Raw genomic sequence first — 14716 nt, 5'->3', positions numbered from 1 at the left:
TTATAAATCTCTTCCTTCCCTGTACTTCCCTTGAAATAACAGCATAAAGCATAAGGGCTTTATGCTACTGAAGAGTCTGCATGCCTGTAATTAGTGGTTTGACATATAATGACAAGATAGAGTGAATTAAGGCTAGAACCACAGCCTTGCTAAAGCCTGTACTGCAAGACTTTAAAGAAATTTAGCATCAGAAATAGCTTGATTCTCTTTTTGCTCAGATTGTTGTCTCCTGAAAGTCAGTACTAGAATCCTGAAGTGAATTTGTAGAGTTTTGTTGTCCATAATATGTGCTGCTGTACTTGAATTTCAGTAGTTTACTTCAGGAAACTTCAATCCTTGAAAATGTATACAAGGTCACCTCTTTCTGAAAAGTCACACTGTAAAAATTGTGCGTTCTTAGCAGAATTACTCGGTGTGTGATTTGTCTTGTGCACGTACTCATGCACGATTTGTTGCAGTCCTGTGGGTCCAGAATGCGGGGAAACAAGAATAGCTTCAGCTTTTTATTGTGTGCCTTCTACAGATCAGCTCACTGACTTCCTAAGTTCTGGCTCCAAAGCCGTGAAAAAGAGTTGGGGTGCAGAGTGCACGGGAGGTTGCGGACTGGCAATTCAGGAGCTGTCTGCACCGCTGGCTCGTGCTGGCTTGCAGAATCACTAGAGCAGCATGCTCAGCCACTGGCAAGTGGGGGCAGTCCCTTGGAACACCACAGTCTCTTAAACCTCCTGTTTTACAATATAACGTTTCCCTTCCATGTTGTCAGGAAATTATCAGCCTGCTACCAGGAATCTAACACTGTCTTATTAAAGCTGCTCGGGAAATAAAAGGTCTCAATCCTTGAAAGCATGGAGTTAGCAGCTAGACAGATCCTCCCTCCCTTTAAAATAAATGCATGTAATCTGGAAATTACTGAAATAAAAACAGATTCGTTTCCTATTTATTTCCTTCCTGTATGGGGTTGTACATTACAGCTGATCAGTGTCTGTAAGTGGACAATACAAATGACTTCTTAAAATGCAGAACAAATGGAAATGAGCTTTTAGTTAATAAAATAAAGTGTTAACACATAACTAAAAGATGTTTTCTCTTTCTCTCTTGGAATCTTCCATATATATGGGTAATTTAAACTATTAATATACTGGAAGGTATACTCCTTCAGTTTGGTTTAAGCAAGGAGTAGTTATTGCCTGTTCAAAAGATACTTGTGTAGTAACATTGAGGGAATTCTTTGGTTATGGTTATTTCACTTTCTGTGTTGTTTGCAAAAGAAAATACGACTCTGAGAAGATATGTTAAAGGGCTTTGCCTGCTCTTCTTTCAAAATCCATGGAGGAATCTGAATAAGTTAATATGGGATTATATTCTTAAAACTGGTTGTCAAAATAAGCTTCTGAAAATCACTCAGTTAAAAACACTTGTTTCCTGTGATTGAATCCTAAAAGATCTTCATTTTCCTTTTTTTTCAATGTTTACTAAATAGCACTAATACTGATACCTCCCAGAAAGTTTAGCTTACTTTGTTCTTCCAGAAGCGTATCATTTTTCAGTTCAATAAGTTGTTTTTTCAGAACTGCACATTCACACCAGTAAGCAAATCAGTGTTCCTTGTTTTTAATTTGCAAGTTAGTAGTATTGTTGCTTATGCTTGCTGGTTTTTCATGCATTCTGTTGCTTTTAACTTTTTTACTGGTTCTTCTGTCTATTGGAAAAAAAAATGCTGCTGCCACCACCAGCAGCAAAAAAAAAGAGCCACCTCCAGTGGGTAGCAATTCTTTCTTACCTTTTGGATAAAATAGACTTCATATTAAGAAGTAACTTTTCCTTCTTTTTTTTCCTCAATAAGGTATTCTAGGTTCAGGTGATATTTGTTGAGAAGTACAAAAGCAGTATCTGAGATATAGAAGATGTTGTATGGTTATTTGGCTTGTTTTTTCCCTTCCCTCAAGATTGATTAAGGGACAGATTGCAGGTATGAATTCGAAGAACGATACCTTCAAAATGGAAGGTTCTTAACCACTTTTTTGTTTTAAAATGTATCCTACCATAGACTTCATCCTAAAGATTCTTGAACACTAATCTCGCAATGTTTCTACTCATAATTTTTTGTCAAATATGGTATTTTGGGGGACTTGCTTTCTTTCGGTATTGACAGTGTCAATTCCATGACTCTTTGAGTCATAGAATCATCGAATGGTTTGGGTTGGAAGGGACCTTAAAGATCATCTAGGCCAGCCCCTATGCCAAGCATTGTCTGGTTTTGTTTCAAAAACATCTTGCACGTGTGAAGTTCTGGTTGTTCAAGTTGCACACAGTTGTCCGACTCACATCTTTCTGAAAGTTCATTGTGAGTTTTCATCTAAATTTAAGCCTACAAATTTTAGAAGGACCTAATAGGAGAACATAGTCATGGAAAGTTTTCATTGGATTCTAAGATCATATCAGGAACTGTAGCTCACTTCACTCGGGTTTGGTTCTGTTAAGACATAGTGTTGCTCTGAACACAAACTCTGTTATCCAGAATTGCTTTAGAGGCTACAGTAGTGAAACTTGTGCTTAAAAATCAATAAATCTTCAAGTGCCTCAAATAATATTAGGGCTCAAGCTGCAGCTCTGAAGGCTAATTCAGACTGCATTTGCTTGCTGTTACATCTGAAGATTGCTCTCATGAGTTTAAATTAAAAAAAGATAGAGAAATCCAAGAGATTTTAATAGTGAGGAGTGACAAAAGGACTTCATCACCTGAAGTTCGGCATCGTAAAAGGTGGGCTAAGGTAACTATTAAAGAGTTACTGATTGAATTATAGGTCTGGAAGTAGCAAGAAAACAAATATTAAGCCTCAAACCACTGATGATAAACATTTAAAAACTTGAAACACTTTATTTTTATAAGAGACTACCTCCTGCCCTAGCAGCCTGTGCTCCAGGCAGTGACTTCAATGACTTTTTGTGTTTATTAATATCAAGTATATCTTTTAGTACCTCTGGGGCTAACAAAACTACAAGAAGAGCAATAACACAAAGCATCATTTTGAGGCTCAGTGTTCTTGGCTATGCTGTTATCTTTGTTAGATATCCATAGAGAAACTTCTTGTTCATTACTGGTGGCACGAAGGGAAAAAACAGCATTTCTTAATATTGATTCTCTGAATATAATTGTTTGGATGTTGTTGTTTCCTTGACCAAGTATTTCTCCAGCAGAGTGTTTGTGTTATCCTCAGTTTGGGCCTGTACGTAGCCTTTTGTGATGTTTCAGTACAAATTTCCCTGAAGGTATAATCTCAAATTATGCTCAGAAGAATCAAAACTATTTACTGATGGACATGCCCCTGTCTTTATGGAGATGCACTGGCAAAAGTGTGTGTTATGCTGGAAGGCTGTGACTGGAGTAGCACCTGAATAATGACTTTTTTTAACATATATTTTGTAACATGGGGAGAAAAGCATTGTGTCTTTATTCTGGGTTGACTTATTCCTTCCACTGAGAGGGGAGCTACAAGAAGGATAGATGAGGACATGGAGCTGGCTGCTTGGGTTTTTGTTATTAACTGAGACAACATAGAGCGAAGCGATCCAGAGTCTGCAGTGCTGTGACTTCAGTAGTTGGATTCACCAGCAAAGCCCTCAGACGTCGTTTTGCTGTTTGCGTGGCTAAGGGAGGTAACAGTAAGTGTGGTGGCGCATTTGTAAAGCAGCAAGTGCGTGTACCCCTTGCCCTTGAGGCATTGGGAGCGAGAAGGTGATGTTCAGGAAGACAGCTTTGGTTTTCGCCTCCGACTCTTGGTACAGGGTAGCGCATTCTGTTCTATTTCTGCTTGGTGATACCGATGAAAAGCTTGTTTATGAAAATAAAAATGTGTATATGTTAGATAAGGATGTATGAAGTCCTTAAAGCTGTTGTGCTTATAAAGAAAGCTGTGAATCACAGCTTCTCTTCTGTTAGCACAGCCCTGACATAGCACTTCCTTGGCAATTCCCATCACTAGGTATTTTGTGTTTAAATAGATAAATGTATCTATAAACAGATAAATAGATAAAATTCTGTGTTTAAATAGATAAATGAAACCTGGAAGGTCATTAGGAAGTCCCTATGTTACATTTTTAGTGGAACCTGGTTCCTAACTCGGGATTTCTTTTGGGTGTGGGGTGAGGATAAGGCACCATTACTGTGATTCTAGTGCATGTTTGACTGCCTGAGACTGGCATCACATCTGGTAACTTCTCACTGAACTTAGGCCTGTCCTTTAAGGCTTGAGGTGACCTTTGTTTTGTTCCAGCACGTAATTACTGGTCCTGTAGAAAATGTGCTTTAGTATTTGGTCTTACCTATGAAACGTGGCTTCTAGATTATGGATCTTGACACGTCTATTATTTTTGTATTATTATTTTTTGCCAAATTCCCCAGCACTACAAACCTTCTGCCTGTCTAGGTACTTCTTCCCTGCGGCCACATTGCCTTCTGCATTATACGTTTTTGTTAGCTGAACAAAGCCCTCACAGATGCATTAAAAGCATTTCAAGAGGAAGGGTTTAATGAACTGGGTATATGCATAAGGGCTTCTGTAAAGACATGTAAAGTTTTATGTAGACAGACATAAAATGTGATTGTATTGCAGTATATATATATATATTTAAGTCTGTTCTTCATCAGAATCTCAGCAAAAGGTAATACATTAAAGAAGAAAACAACAACAACAAAAAAAAGGTTACTGAATGAAAACTAAGAGGATTCTTGTATTTCTCACGTAACCTGAAGGGCAACCTGATTTCTCAGTAACTCGCTGAAACTTCCCAAGATGTGTATTTGTGATAGGTGAATCAGTGCTGTCTTAGCGTTTCTCAAGAAACGGTGGAAGGATGAAGATACCAATTTAAAAAGTAATAAAAAAAATTCCTCATTAAACGAACTGCTCAACACTGCTACAGAGCTCTTAAATTCCGGTGAGCCGCATAAAGCCTACGCACACATGCACGCACTGCCCTGGAGCCCATGAAGTGAACTGTTTGAATCCTGTCAGGTCAGAGGAGCTGGGGTCCTTTTCTCCGGCCAGCTTTGCGGCCTGGGTGGGCCGGGGGAGCTGTGAGGGGGCCTCTGGGCGCCTCCTGCCCGCCGTTCCTGCGGGTGTGGTGCCCTCTGGTGGGCCCGGCCTCCGGGCTCTCCGCTGGCCGGGCTGCCCCTCGCCTCCAGCTCTGCCGTGCGGCGGGGGCCACGCGGCTGTGGGCATTGCGACTCAAATAAACGCACCCAGGAATTTGTTTTCACAGAATCACAGAATTTCTAGGTTGGAAGAGACCTCAAGATCATAAAGTCCAACCTCTGACCTAACACTAACAGTCCCCACTAAACCATATCCCTAAGCTCTACATCTAAATGTCTTTTAAAGACCTCCAGGGATGGTGACTCCACCACTTCCCTGGGCAGCCCGTTCCAATGTCTAACAACCCTTTCAGTAAAGCAGTTCTTTCTAACATCCAACCTAAAACTCCCATGGTGCAACTTTAGCCCATTCCCCCTCGTCCTGTCACCAGGCACGTGGGAGAACAGACCAACCCCCACCTCGCTACAGCCTCCCTTGAGGTACCTGTAGAGAGCGATAAGGTCACCCCTGAGCCTCCTTTTCTCCAGGCTGAACAAGCCCAGCTCCCTCAGCCGCTCCTCGTAAGACTTGTTCTCCAGACCCCTCACCAGCTTCGTAGCCCTTCTCTGGACTCGCTCAAGCACCTCCATGTCCATCTTGTAGCGAGGGGCCGGTCTGTAAGGCCTTATGCTAGAACCAACCTTCTCAACGAAAATGGGTCGCTAGGGTGTTCTGTCTGGTAACCAGATTATTTTTGTGAGCGTAGAAGGAGAACCCCGCGTGCTGTCCCGTGGGACGTGGCAGCAGCATTTCTGCAGGTCGTGGCCCCCGTTCTGCACGTCCCGGCCACCATCAGTGACTCACTTTGCTCTGTGGGTGCGGGGAAAGTGGTGGGGTTGCACTGTGAGTCATGCACGTTAGTGTGGGATTTTGACTTTAAATGTAAGGTATGTCGAGGCAAAAGCATAAATTCAAGGCTAATACAAGCAATCTTTCGTGTACCTGTAAGAACTGCACTTGTAAGAAATAAGCTGTCAATCCACGTTGTAGATTTGCTTTCACGTGTGTGGATTTTAATGATTATTTGTAGCTAAAGAAACGAACATACCAAAACTGACCTCATTTGGTGTTATGTGTGCGGGTAGGGGAGAGGGGAGCTGAAAGGACAGATACTGCTGATCGTATTTTCAGCTGGTCAGGTCATTGGATTGGGTGCAGCACCACCCAAATGCAGTGGACTGTTCTCACCTCTTGGAGGGTTTTAAATTCGACTATACTGCAATAACAGATATGTTTTCAATTGATTCGATGAGCTAGTATGTATATGATGTTTGAAAATCTGATTTGCTTGTGCTTTTTATGCTAAATACAATTGCAAATTTATTTCAAAGGCTATCTCTTGTAAAATGTGATGCATTCAAATAACTTGCAACAATGCTGTCTTTTCTTTAAGGTTTTGACAAAGGGAAGGATGATGTGTCACAAAATAAAGAGGATACAGCACATTCTATGTCAAAAAGCAAGGTAAGGAAAGTAGCCTCGGTTAGGGTTTAAAATGTCAGCATACAAAGGAGTTGAGTTTCTATTTTAATAAATGCAAATGTATTCGACTTTCACTGTAAGTAATCTTGGAGATTACTCTTCAGATTTGGCTGTAGATAAAGACCAAAATGAACTTTAATGTAGTTCTCAGGATGACATCACATGAAAGTATACAGTTCAAGTTAGTGAAAATGAAACGTGGAGTCCTCTCGCTTTGATCGTGGTGTGGATGTTGCCTCACCAAATGTAATGTGCAGCTGAGCCATCAGCAGTGCATTAAAGCAGATGTAATTGCTAGTGCATGTTTATGCTTTTTGATTGTCTTTATTAATAGAAATGGAAAAAGCAACAGCCATGCAAATTCATAATCATCATTTTGTAGTCCCAAGATGAGAAAGATGCGCTGAGATGCAGTAAAAACTGAGAATGTACAAAATGGAGTTGGGAGACGTGGCAGTAACCAAAAATATATCATCTTGCGATGGCTGAACTTGAAAAAGGAAGAAAATGTGAACTACCTGAGCAACCAAAAAAGACTCCTGTTACATAGTGATCTCATTTTTTTTTTCTCTCCAGAGCTGTTTACCTACATTTACCTACACATTTACCCACATTTACCTACATGAATAGTTTGCAATAATAGCATTCTCATTCAGAATAAAGTATTCCTTTTGATGGTCTTCATATACTATGCATATAATGTAAAAAGTCATTGTAGTAATGTAGCAAAAAATCTACCTTAACTATCTATTTCTTTTCTAAATCCTTTTAAATTTATACATTACACTTGAAGCTTTAAATGCTAAAACATTGTATAGGCTGCTCTGATGCAACATTTTTTATATATTGCCTTTAACTCTTAAAGTGCCTGGCATGTCAAAAAACTAAATTTTTATCTAGTTATTTTTATGTATTTAGAATGTGAAATTCCAGAAAAAAAAATATTTTTAATTAAAAAAAAAAAAGTTTTTGTCTTTTTTTATTCCTCAAGACTTTAAAGAGGAGAAAGTGTTTTGTGGAGGAGAAAGTTCTGTGTAATTTGATTGCTGAATTGAATAGCTAAGTTAAATTGCTTTTCTTATCCCGTAGCGATGCTTAAATAGAGCTAAAGGCTTTAAATCATCCAATTGCATGTTTTGGTATTTTCTGCTAGTACATCCACTGGCTTTTTTGGCTTTCAGGGAGGAAAAAGGTGATAGTAGACCCTGCAAGCAGATTGCCAGGGAGCAGCAGGAGTGAGCAGCTCTGCAGGGAGGGCTGGCCAGGAGTGGCAGCACGACAGGCAGGAGCAGTGCCAAGAGTACAGCCAGGCACCTGGAGCAGAGCAGGGCTGGCAGTGTGAGCCAGGCTCAGCTTATGCCATAAATCTACAGTGAGGGGCAGGCCCGAGGCCAAGCCAGGAGTTGAAATCTGTGGGTCAGAAAGGTGCTCGGCCAGGCGCAGCTGTAGCCTAGCTCAGGCCGGCACCAAGGGCTGGGAGCTGAGCTTCATTGCATCCGCCTCCCAGGTGAGGTGGAGAGATGGCTGCTTCCTGGCACAGCTCTCTTCACAGCAGCCCAATCCAAGGTTGGATCACGCAGTGTGGTGCATCAGAGCTGGCCGTAGGTACAGGCAGCCACAGCCTGAGGAGCTGGGAGGAGTGCACTCAAAAAAACCACACACATTTTTCCGGAGTATTTCATGTGTCTGAGTCTTCAAGAGTAATGTTAACACAGAAAATCAATCTGACTTAAAGATTATAGTAATACAGTAACAGTCCTCTTCTAAACTGACGTCATCGGAATTGCACTGTGGGAGAGCAGGTTGGCTTCTGTGCTTGATGCAGTTCTGCGATGTCATAGCTGAGCATCTCATGTAGTTGGTGTCTTCCATCTGACTTAAAATCACAAAATTATGAGTCATTTTTACAGCATCATAGTCAGGGAGATCAAGGAAGCATACTTTACCATCCAGCTCATTTCAGATTAAAGTATTTTCATTGGTCCAGAAACCTCTAAATCATTTTTGGCTTAGAAATCAAGTTAATACTGTTTCTTTTAACTTACATATATGCCAAACTTCATTTATCTCTCTCTATTTTGTTTATTTTTTATCCTTATACCTTTTTATCCTTAATTTTGCAATGGGGCATGTTAAGACTAGTGGTTCCTTTATACCCCACAAATAAACCAGGCTAGCAGAAGATGGTAACTGGCTGTCCCAGCTATGGAGGGGAAGCAGCAACCCTTCTTTCTAAATAAGGTTGTTTTCTTGTAAGTTTTGATCCCATTCCCTCTGAATGGATGTAACACTGAGAAGGTCGTTAGCTTAAAATACCTGCATCACCGATCTGTCTCATAACCCATTAGACAGGTCAAGATGGACCTTCGCTCGGTGTCATGCTAGCAAGCTTTATAACTGATACTGAGGAAATGAGTGTCTGTAGCCTGTGATACTGACTGGTTTGGGGTTTTTGTATACATGGACTTTAGATTGCATTAGTTTTCTGTTAGTGAGCAACTAGAGTTTTTATGAATGTTTTACTTACATTGCTCCATTATACCTTGCATATCGAGGTCATTACCTCTTATTTGACGATGATAAGCATTTTTCCCTCTTCTGTTATTACATTTAAAGTACTGTATATCCTCTAACTTCTAGACAGGGGAATTAAATTTCAAGATGCGTGCTCATCTTAAATTTTGAGTGTTAAAAACATCTTTAATACAAGATGAAAAGATGGCCTTCAGTTTTCTAAGATGCATGTTGAAGTTAGGGAGCATTTACTTATTTATGATTTGGGTAAATGATTACTTATGTAGACATTTACCCAAAATGATTTTAAGTTAAACATACTTTTTCCTATTTATTGCACATATCTTTTTGACACTAATGTTAATGTTTTTATCTAAATATACTCCTTTAAAGTGTGACATCAAAGTTGGTTTGTTTTATTTCATTTGCCAATCATTAATTTTAATTTCTTTGGTTTGAGCAATGCTCGTTAAGAAAGAAAGAGTGCACAAGTGCACTGTTCTTATTACTGAAGTAACCATTCTCAGAATTTGCAGTATTTTTTTGACTGTCATTTTATAGGAATTCAGTGAATAAACTTTGCATTGTAGTCTGAGACTTGAAATGACTAGTCAGAAGTGTTGAACAGCTTGAGAAGCAGTTTTCAGAAACCTGCCCTCGAATTTACACAGTTTAGGAGGTTATACTGATTATTTTTTTGACTAGGCAGGGACTTTGGGACCATCAGATTTACATTTTGGTGCACAGAGAAATTAAACTCTGTAATTTATCTGAAGTGGATACCTATACAGTGTTCTCTGACTCGGAATAGGAATGGCATGTGGTAACTCTGTGATAGACTCCTCTTGTTGTTTTTTTTTAAATATCTCTGTATCCCAGGGTGAATCTTTGGTGGCTGTAGTTCCCTTTCAACTAGTCGGCAACAGATGCCAAGAAATAAAACTTTGAACCTTTTAAGATGTGGGGAGAGGCTGCGGGGCAGAAATCACATGGCACTGAGGCAGCATGTTGTCCTGCCGTGAATAAAGACTTGGGTTTCATAAATAAACTCGAGTCTTCTTCCCCTGCCTATCACCACAGCGAGCTTCTCTAAGATGACTTACGGAGTAACCAGAGTGTGGAATTAGGGAGGAAGGAGCAGAAACAAGTGTCAGTAGTGGTCAGTTGTGTTCTGCTAACTTACGGAGTATTGAATTCTGGGTTGAAGAGGCTTTATTTTCCTTCATGGGTCACAGGGTAAGTGCCTCTCTAGCAATCAATTCTGAGGAATTTGCAAGTTAGGAAGATGCTGGGATTCACATGTCAGACATGGGAACGATTCCTGTGTTTAAATGCCAGGATTCTCCTAAAACCTTGTCTCTGCTGAAATAATAGCTACCTAGTCGAGACTGTAACGTATCAAGTAACGGGATATGTGGGCTAAATATTTACTGTATATACTTCAGCTTCTGGAGTAATTTCAGGCTTCTTTCCCACAAAACCTTTATGAAAAATGACTCAAATGGCTGTTGAACAGCTCATGTTACAGGCTTTGTTGTTTCATTGAGTGGGAGAAAAAGCAAAAGAGTGAATGGGAATGGGAAACTTACAAACGTAATTATACACTTCAAACACTTTCAGAATTGCCTGAAACAGTGATATGGCCTCATACCTGTCGCCATTTATTTATTTTATTTATTCTGCTTTTTGTGAATTTCAGTCTGAATCCAAGCTTTTCAATGGCTCCGAGAAGGACATCTCTTTATCTTCAAGCAAGCTTACCAAAAAAGAATCTCTCAAGGTGAATTAATCTCCATAAACATGTGCACAAAGGTTTACCATATACTTCTATTGAGAAGAGAAATGCTCAGTAGTGAGGAGACCTCCGTGGAATATCTGAGTATTGTGAGACTTAGTGTTGCTGCTTCTCTTCAGTTTTCAAATCTCATTGAACTGTTACTTGAGAATCAGCTTTTATAGTGCGTTCTTCGAGAATGCGTAAAATTCTAGGGTAACTCAGAAGCTTATAAAATAATGCAGGTTGTCAGGGGCCTCAGGACGTGTACACGCAATGAAAAGACAAACTGGGATATCAAAGTTAAAGTTTGCATGCAGTACTTAATTTTTATTATTTTTTTTACTGACTTATTACCCCTGTGTTGTAACAAGACTATACTCCTCAGTTTGCCAGGAAAACATTAAATTATTTGTCACTAAAAGAGGAATATATGTTGCCCTGAATTTCTACTGGGGAGGGAAAATAAGAGGTGGAGAAAAATTACTGATTAGGTAACGTACGTGTAAAAATCAGAATCTGGCCCTAAATCTGTTTTTCTGCTTTACAGCGGGAAAAGGGGGTGTGGGGGGTCGCTGTTTGTTACTTTTGGTCTATCCCATCCCCCACCATGATCCTAATAGGAGTTTCACAGTTCTCAGTCTTAAAAGCAAATTGCAGAAGAATCTGAATTCAGTTGCATTGGTAGCAGTTCTTGAAATATAGCATGGAATAGTTGTTTATATTTTGGGATCAAATAACGTGTCTTAAAGCTACTTATCTCTATCTTTCTTGCAAATGGAATTTAGCAGGTTTTACCTCAACTTGTATTTGTATTGTCTTTTTGAGCTCTGATTAATTGCTTATGTCTGTAGCATCATAAATATTTTTGTTACTATTTACAGGTTCAAAAGAAAAATTACAGAGAAGAAAAGAAGAGAGCTACAAAAGAATTACTCAGCACTATCACAGACCCATCAGTCATTGTTATGGCTGACTGGCTGAAGGTCAGAACCTAAACATGAAACCTGAGTTAAAGATCTAGCAGCTGCTGCTTTCTGACCAGAATAGAAAAGGCTTGATCTCTTAGTTGCTGTTAATGTTTTTCTACAAACACAGCAGATATTAATTGCATCCCAGAGTCTCTGTGCTCACATCCTGGTGGAATAATAGAGGAACCTACTCCCACTTATTGCAGTCACCATAGCCGCATGCATCTTGAACGAATAGCTATCAACTTCTTAGGAGTTAGCTTTTTGATTCCAATCCTGCCCTTTTTATTTTGCACTTTGAATTAAAGCTCTGTTATATCCGTTACCAGCAGTGAAAGTGGATAAGTCATATTAGATATATTAATACCTATTTATTTGTGTTTATTTCTGGGAATTTTCCTTTCCTCTCTAAGAACTAACTGTCCTCTAATACTTGTACAAAAGGTGAGAAATTAATTTGTCAAAGATGGTAGTAATAATTCCTTAGACATTTAAACATATTCCTCGGAAATCGTACAAGAAAAAAAAATCTCTTACCCATTTTATACTTAACTCCAAACAATAGCTGGTCTGAGAAGTTTCTCAAGTTTTTGCAAAGTTCATGTAAGCAGGTTAAAACAGTGTTCAGAGGTCAAGTTGGCATTCTGTCCTACAAACAGAAGGAACTAAAACCCAGAGCTGATAAAACTGATTCAAGCAATCTAATCAGACGTGCAAATTCAGGGACTTGAAAGGATATTACATAGCATATATGAGATGATATTAACAGCTGCTTATGAGAGATTCTATCTAAGAAATTTAAGTATATCTGATTCTGTGAATATCCTGTTTTTTCTTTTTTTTTTTTTTATCAGATGTCAGTCCTGTTTTCAGAGGAGCTCTCTTTCCAAAGATTATTGTATCTTTATACTAGTGGTAAAATATGTTTGAGGTAGAAAAACTCATGAAGGTTCCAGATGAATCGCCATGCTTCACCTATCTTGATGTGTGTATATCCTTCTGCAGAATAAGGATTCATCAGGAAAGAGTAGAAGAAGGAGAACTGAAATGATACCTTTTTGTTGTCTTTGATAAACATGGACAAACTTGAATAGACTTCGATAAACTGCTTGGAATAAAAAATAATTTCAATTTTAATTTCCATTTGATTAAAGGACACGGTTTTAGTGCTGGGTTCACTGGGATGTAGCTGTAACTATTTATCTTCTAGATTCGTGGTACCTTGAAGAGCTGGACCAAACTGTGGTGTGTACTGAAACCAGGAGTGTTGCTTGTTTACAAAACCCCCAAGAATGGGCAGTGGGTAGGAACAGTGCTCCTGAACGCTTGTGAACTCATTGAGAGACCTTCAAAAAAAGATGGCTTTTGCTTCAAACTTTTTCATCCTTTGGAGCAGTCCATATGGGCTATAAAGGTTAGTGGTAGCATGTATGGTTCTTAATGGGTGACTAATATTAGCCAACAATGAGTAAAGTCAACCTTAATGAAAAGTTGAGCTGCATTTTCTGTTATAACTTCTATTGGTTTGTTTATTCTGACTATAAAACTTTAACATGTAGTCCTCTTCATCACAAAAGTGTTTGATCTGTGCTGCTCCGTATGGTTCAGACATATGATGTGCAGAAGGATGCTATTAAAGAGGTTAATGCTGTCACTGACAGTCATGTAAGTGGAAGGAATGAGTATATGATATTGCATTCTGCATCAGTCTAAGAAGTTAAGGAGGAAAGTGATTGAAAAAATGAAAAAGTTGAGTTTCCAACCCAGTTTTCATGCAATAAAATGTCAGCCTAGTTCAATTTGCTTGTAATAGAAGAAATTCAAATAGCTTCCTTGTACAATAACAACATACATTGCAACTAGGTAGCTAATTGTAGTGTTTGTTTAGGGCTTAAATTTTAGAAAGATAAATGTTTCCTCTCCCTTCTGATGTCTGTGTGCTTTGCCATACGTGGCGTAATATTGTCAGCAGCTCTTAGCTGCAGGTGTTGAGAAGCACGGTGTGTTCTGCACCACAAAGAGTTACTGTGATTTCTTTTAAGTTTTTTTATTTTATTTTAATGTTACTATTACTCATTGTTTATACTTCACTAAACAATTGTAGTCCTTGTTTTGTTTTTACATTTGGAGAGGGGGTGCGGAAGCGCAGCACAAGTTAACAAAACATATTTACCTCCTGAAATGACATCTTGCTTTAGATGAAATTACTGTACAATATTAGAATCCTTGTCATAGTAAATTAATTATTATCTGTGCAACATACATTGTAATACAAGTACTAGTTGTGAGATTGTATCTTATGACTGATACTCTCATGGATCTTATATATGCTGCGACGTCTGGAGAATATGCTGCATTGTTTTTGTTTCTTCCTTGTTATCAAACTGGGAAGTCAGTCAGCTAGTGTTATTCCTGATGTTTGGGATGTTCTTGCTGAACTACTACCATTATCAGTATTAACTAAATCTACTAAACTTACATCAAATCATTTGTAGTTCCATTTGAATAATTTTAGTGCTGCTTAGGAAGACTTTTCACTACGTAGTGGTGATCTCACATTTGCAGAACACAAACTTCATATCCTTTTTCAAAAATACAGAGTTTGTTGTTAATGTGATTTAATTATTTATGATCTTGTGTACATACATTGCAAAGTGGTGGCCTGTCTGCAGAAGATCACAAATCAGTCTGATATTACTTTATTGTTTGGCAATGAGAAATGGATTTGTTTGTTTTTTTAACTAGATATTTAGAATTTAGAGGACATGCCCCACCAGATTTTTACTTTTTTAAGGTAGGTCAAATTTTGAACCTGAACAAGTTGATATTGTCCATTCTAA

The 14716-nt window shown here is 38.8% G+C and overlaps 1 protein-coding gene across 8 annotated transcripts in view; it reads left to right on the top strand.

The window, feature by feature from the left end:
• OSBPL8 (oxysterol binding protein like 8) overlaps positions 1-14716 on the top strand; it is an 87821-nt gene that overhangs the window by 51557 nt on the left and 21548 nt on the right. For all 8 annotated transcript variants that reach the window (XM_035334485.1, XM_035334500.1, XM_035334495.1 and 5 more), the window contains 4 exons: positions 6529-6599; positions 10831-10911; positions 11790-11891; positions 13087-13290. In XM_035334485.1, the coding sequence (XP_035190376.1) occupies positions 6529-6599; positions 10831-10911; positions 11790-11891; positions 13087-13290 (458 nt within the window). The remainder of the gene's footprint in view (positions 1-6528; positions 6600-10830; positions 10912-11789; positions 11892-13086; positions 13291-14716) is intronic.

The sequence above is a fragment of the Oxyura jamaicensis genome, chromosome 1, assembly GCF_011077185.1.
Source record: "Oxyura jamaicensis isolate SHBP4307 breed ruddy duck chromosome 1, BPBGC_Ojam_1.0, whole genome shotgun sequence".
NCBI lineage: Eukaryota > Metazoa > Chordata > Aves > Anseriformes > Anatidae > Oxyura > Oxyura jamaicensis.
The sequence above is the reverse complement of the archived record's forward strand: the minus strand, read 5'-3'. Positions and strand labels throughout refer to the sequence as shown.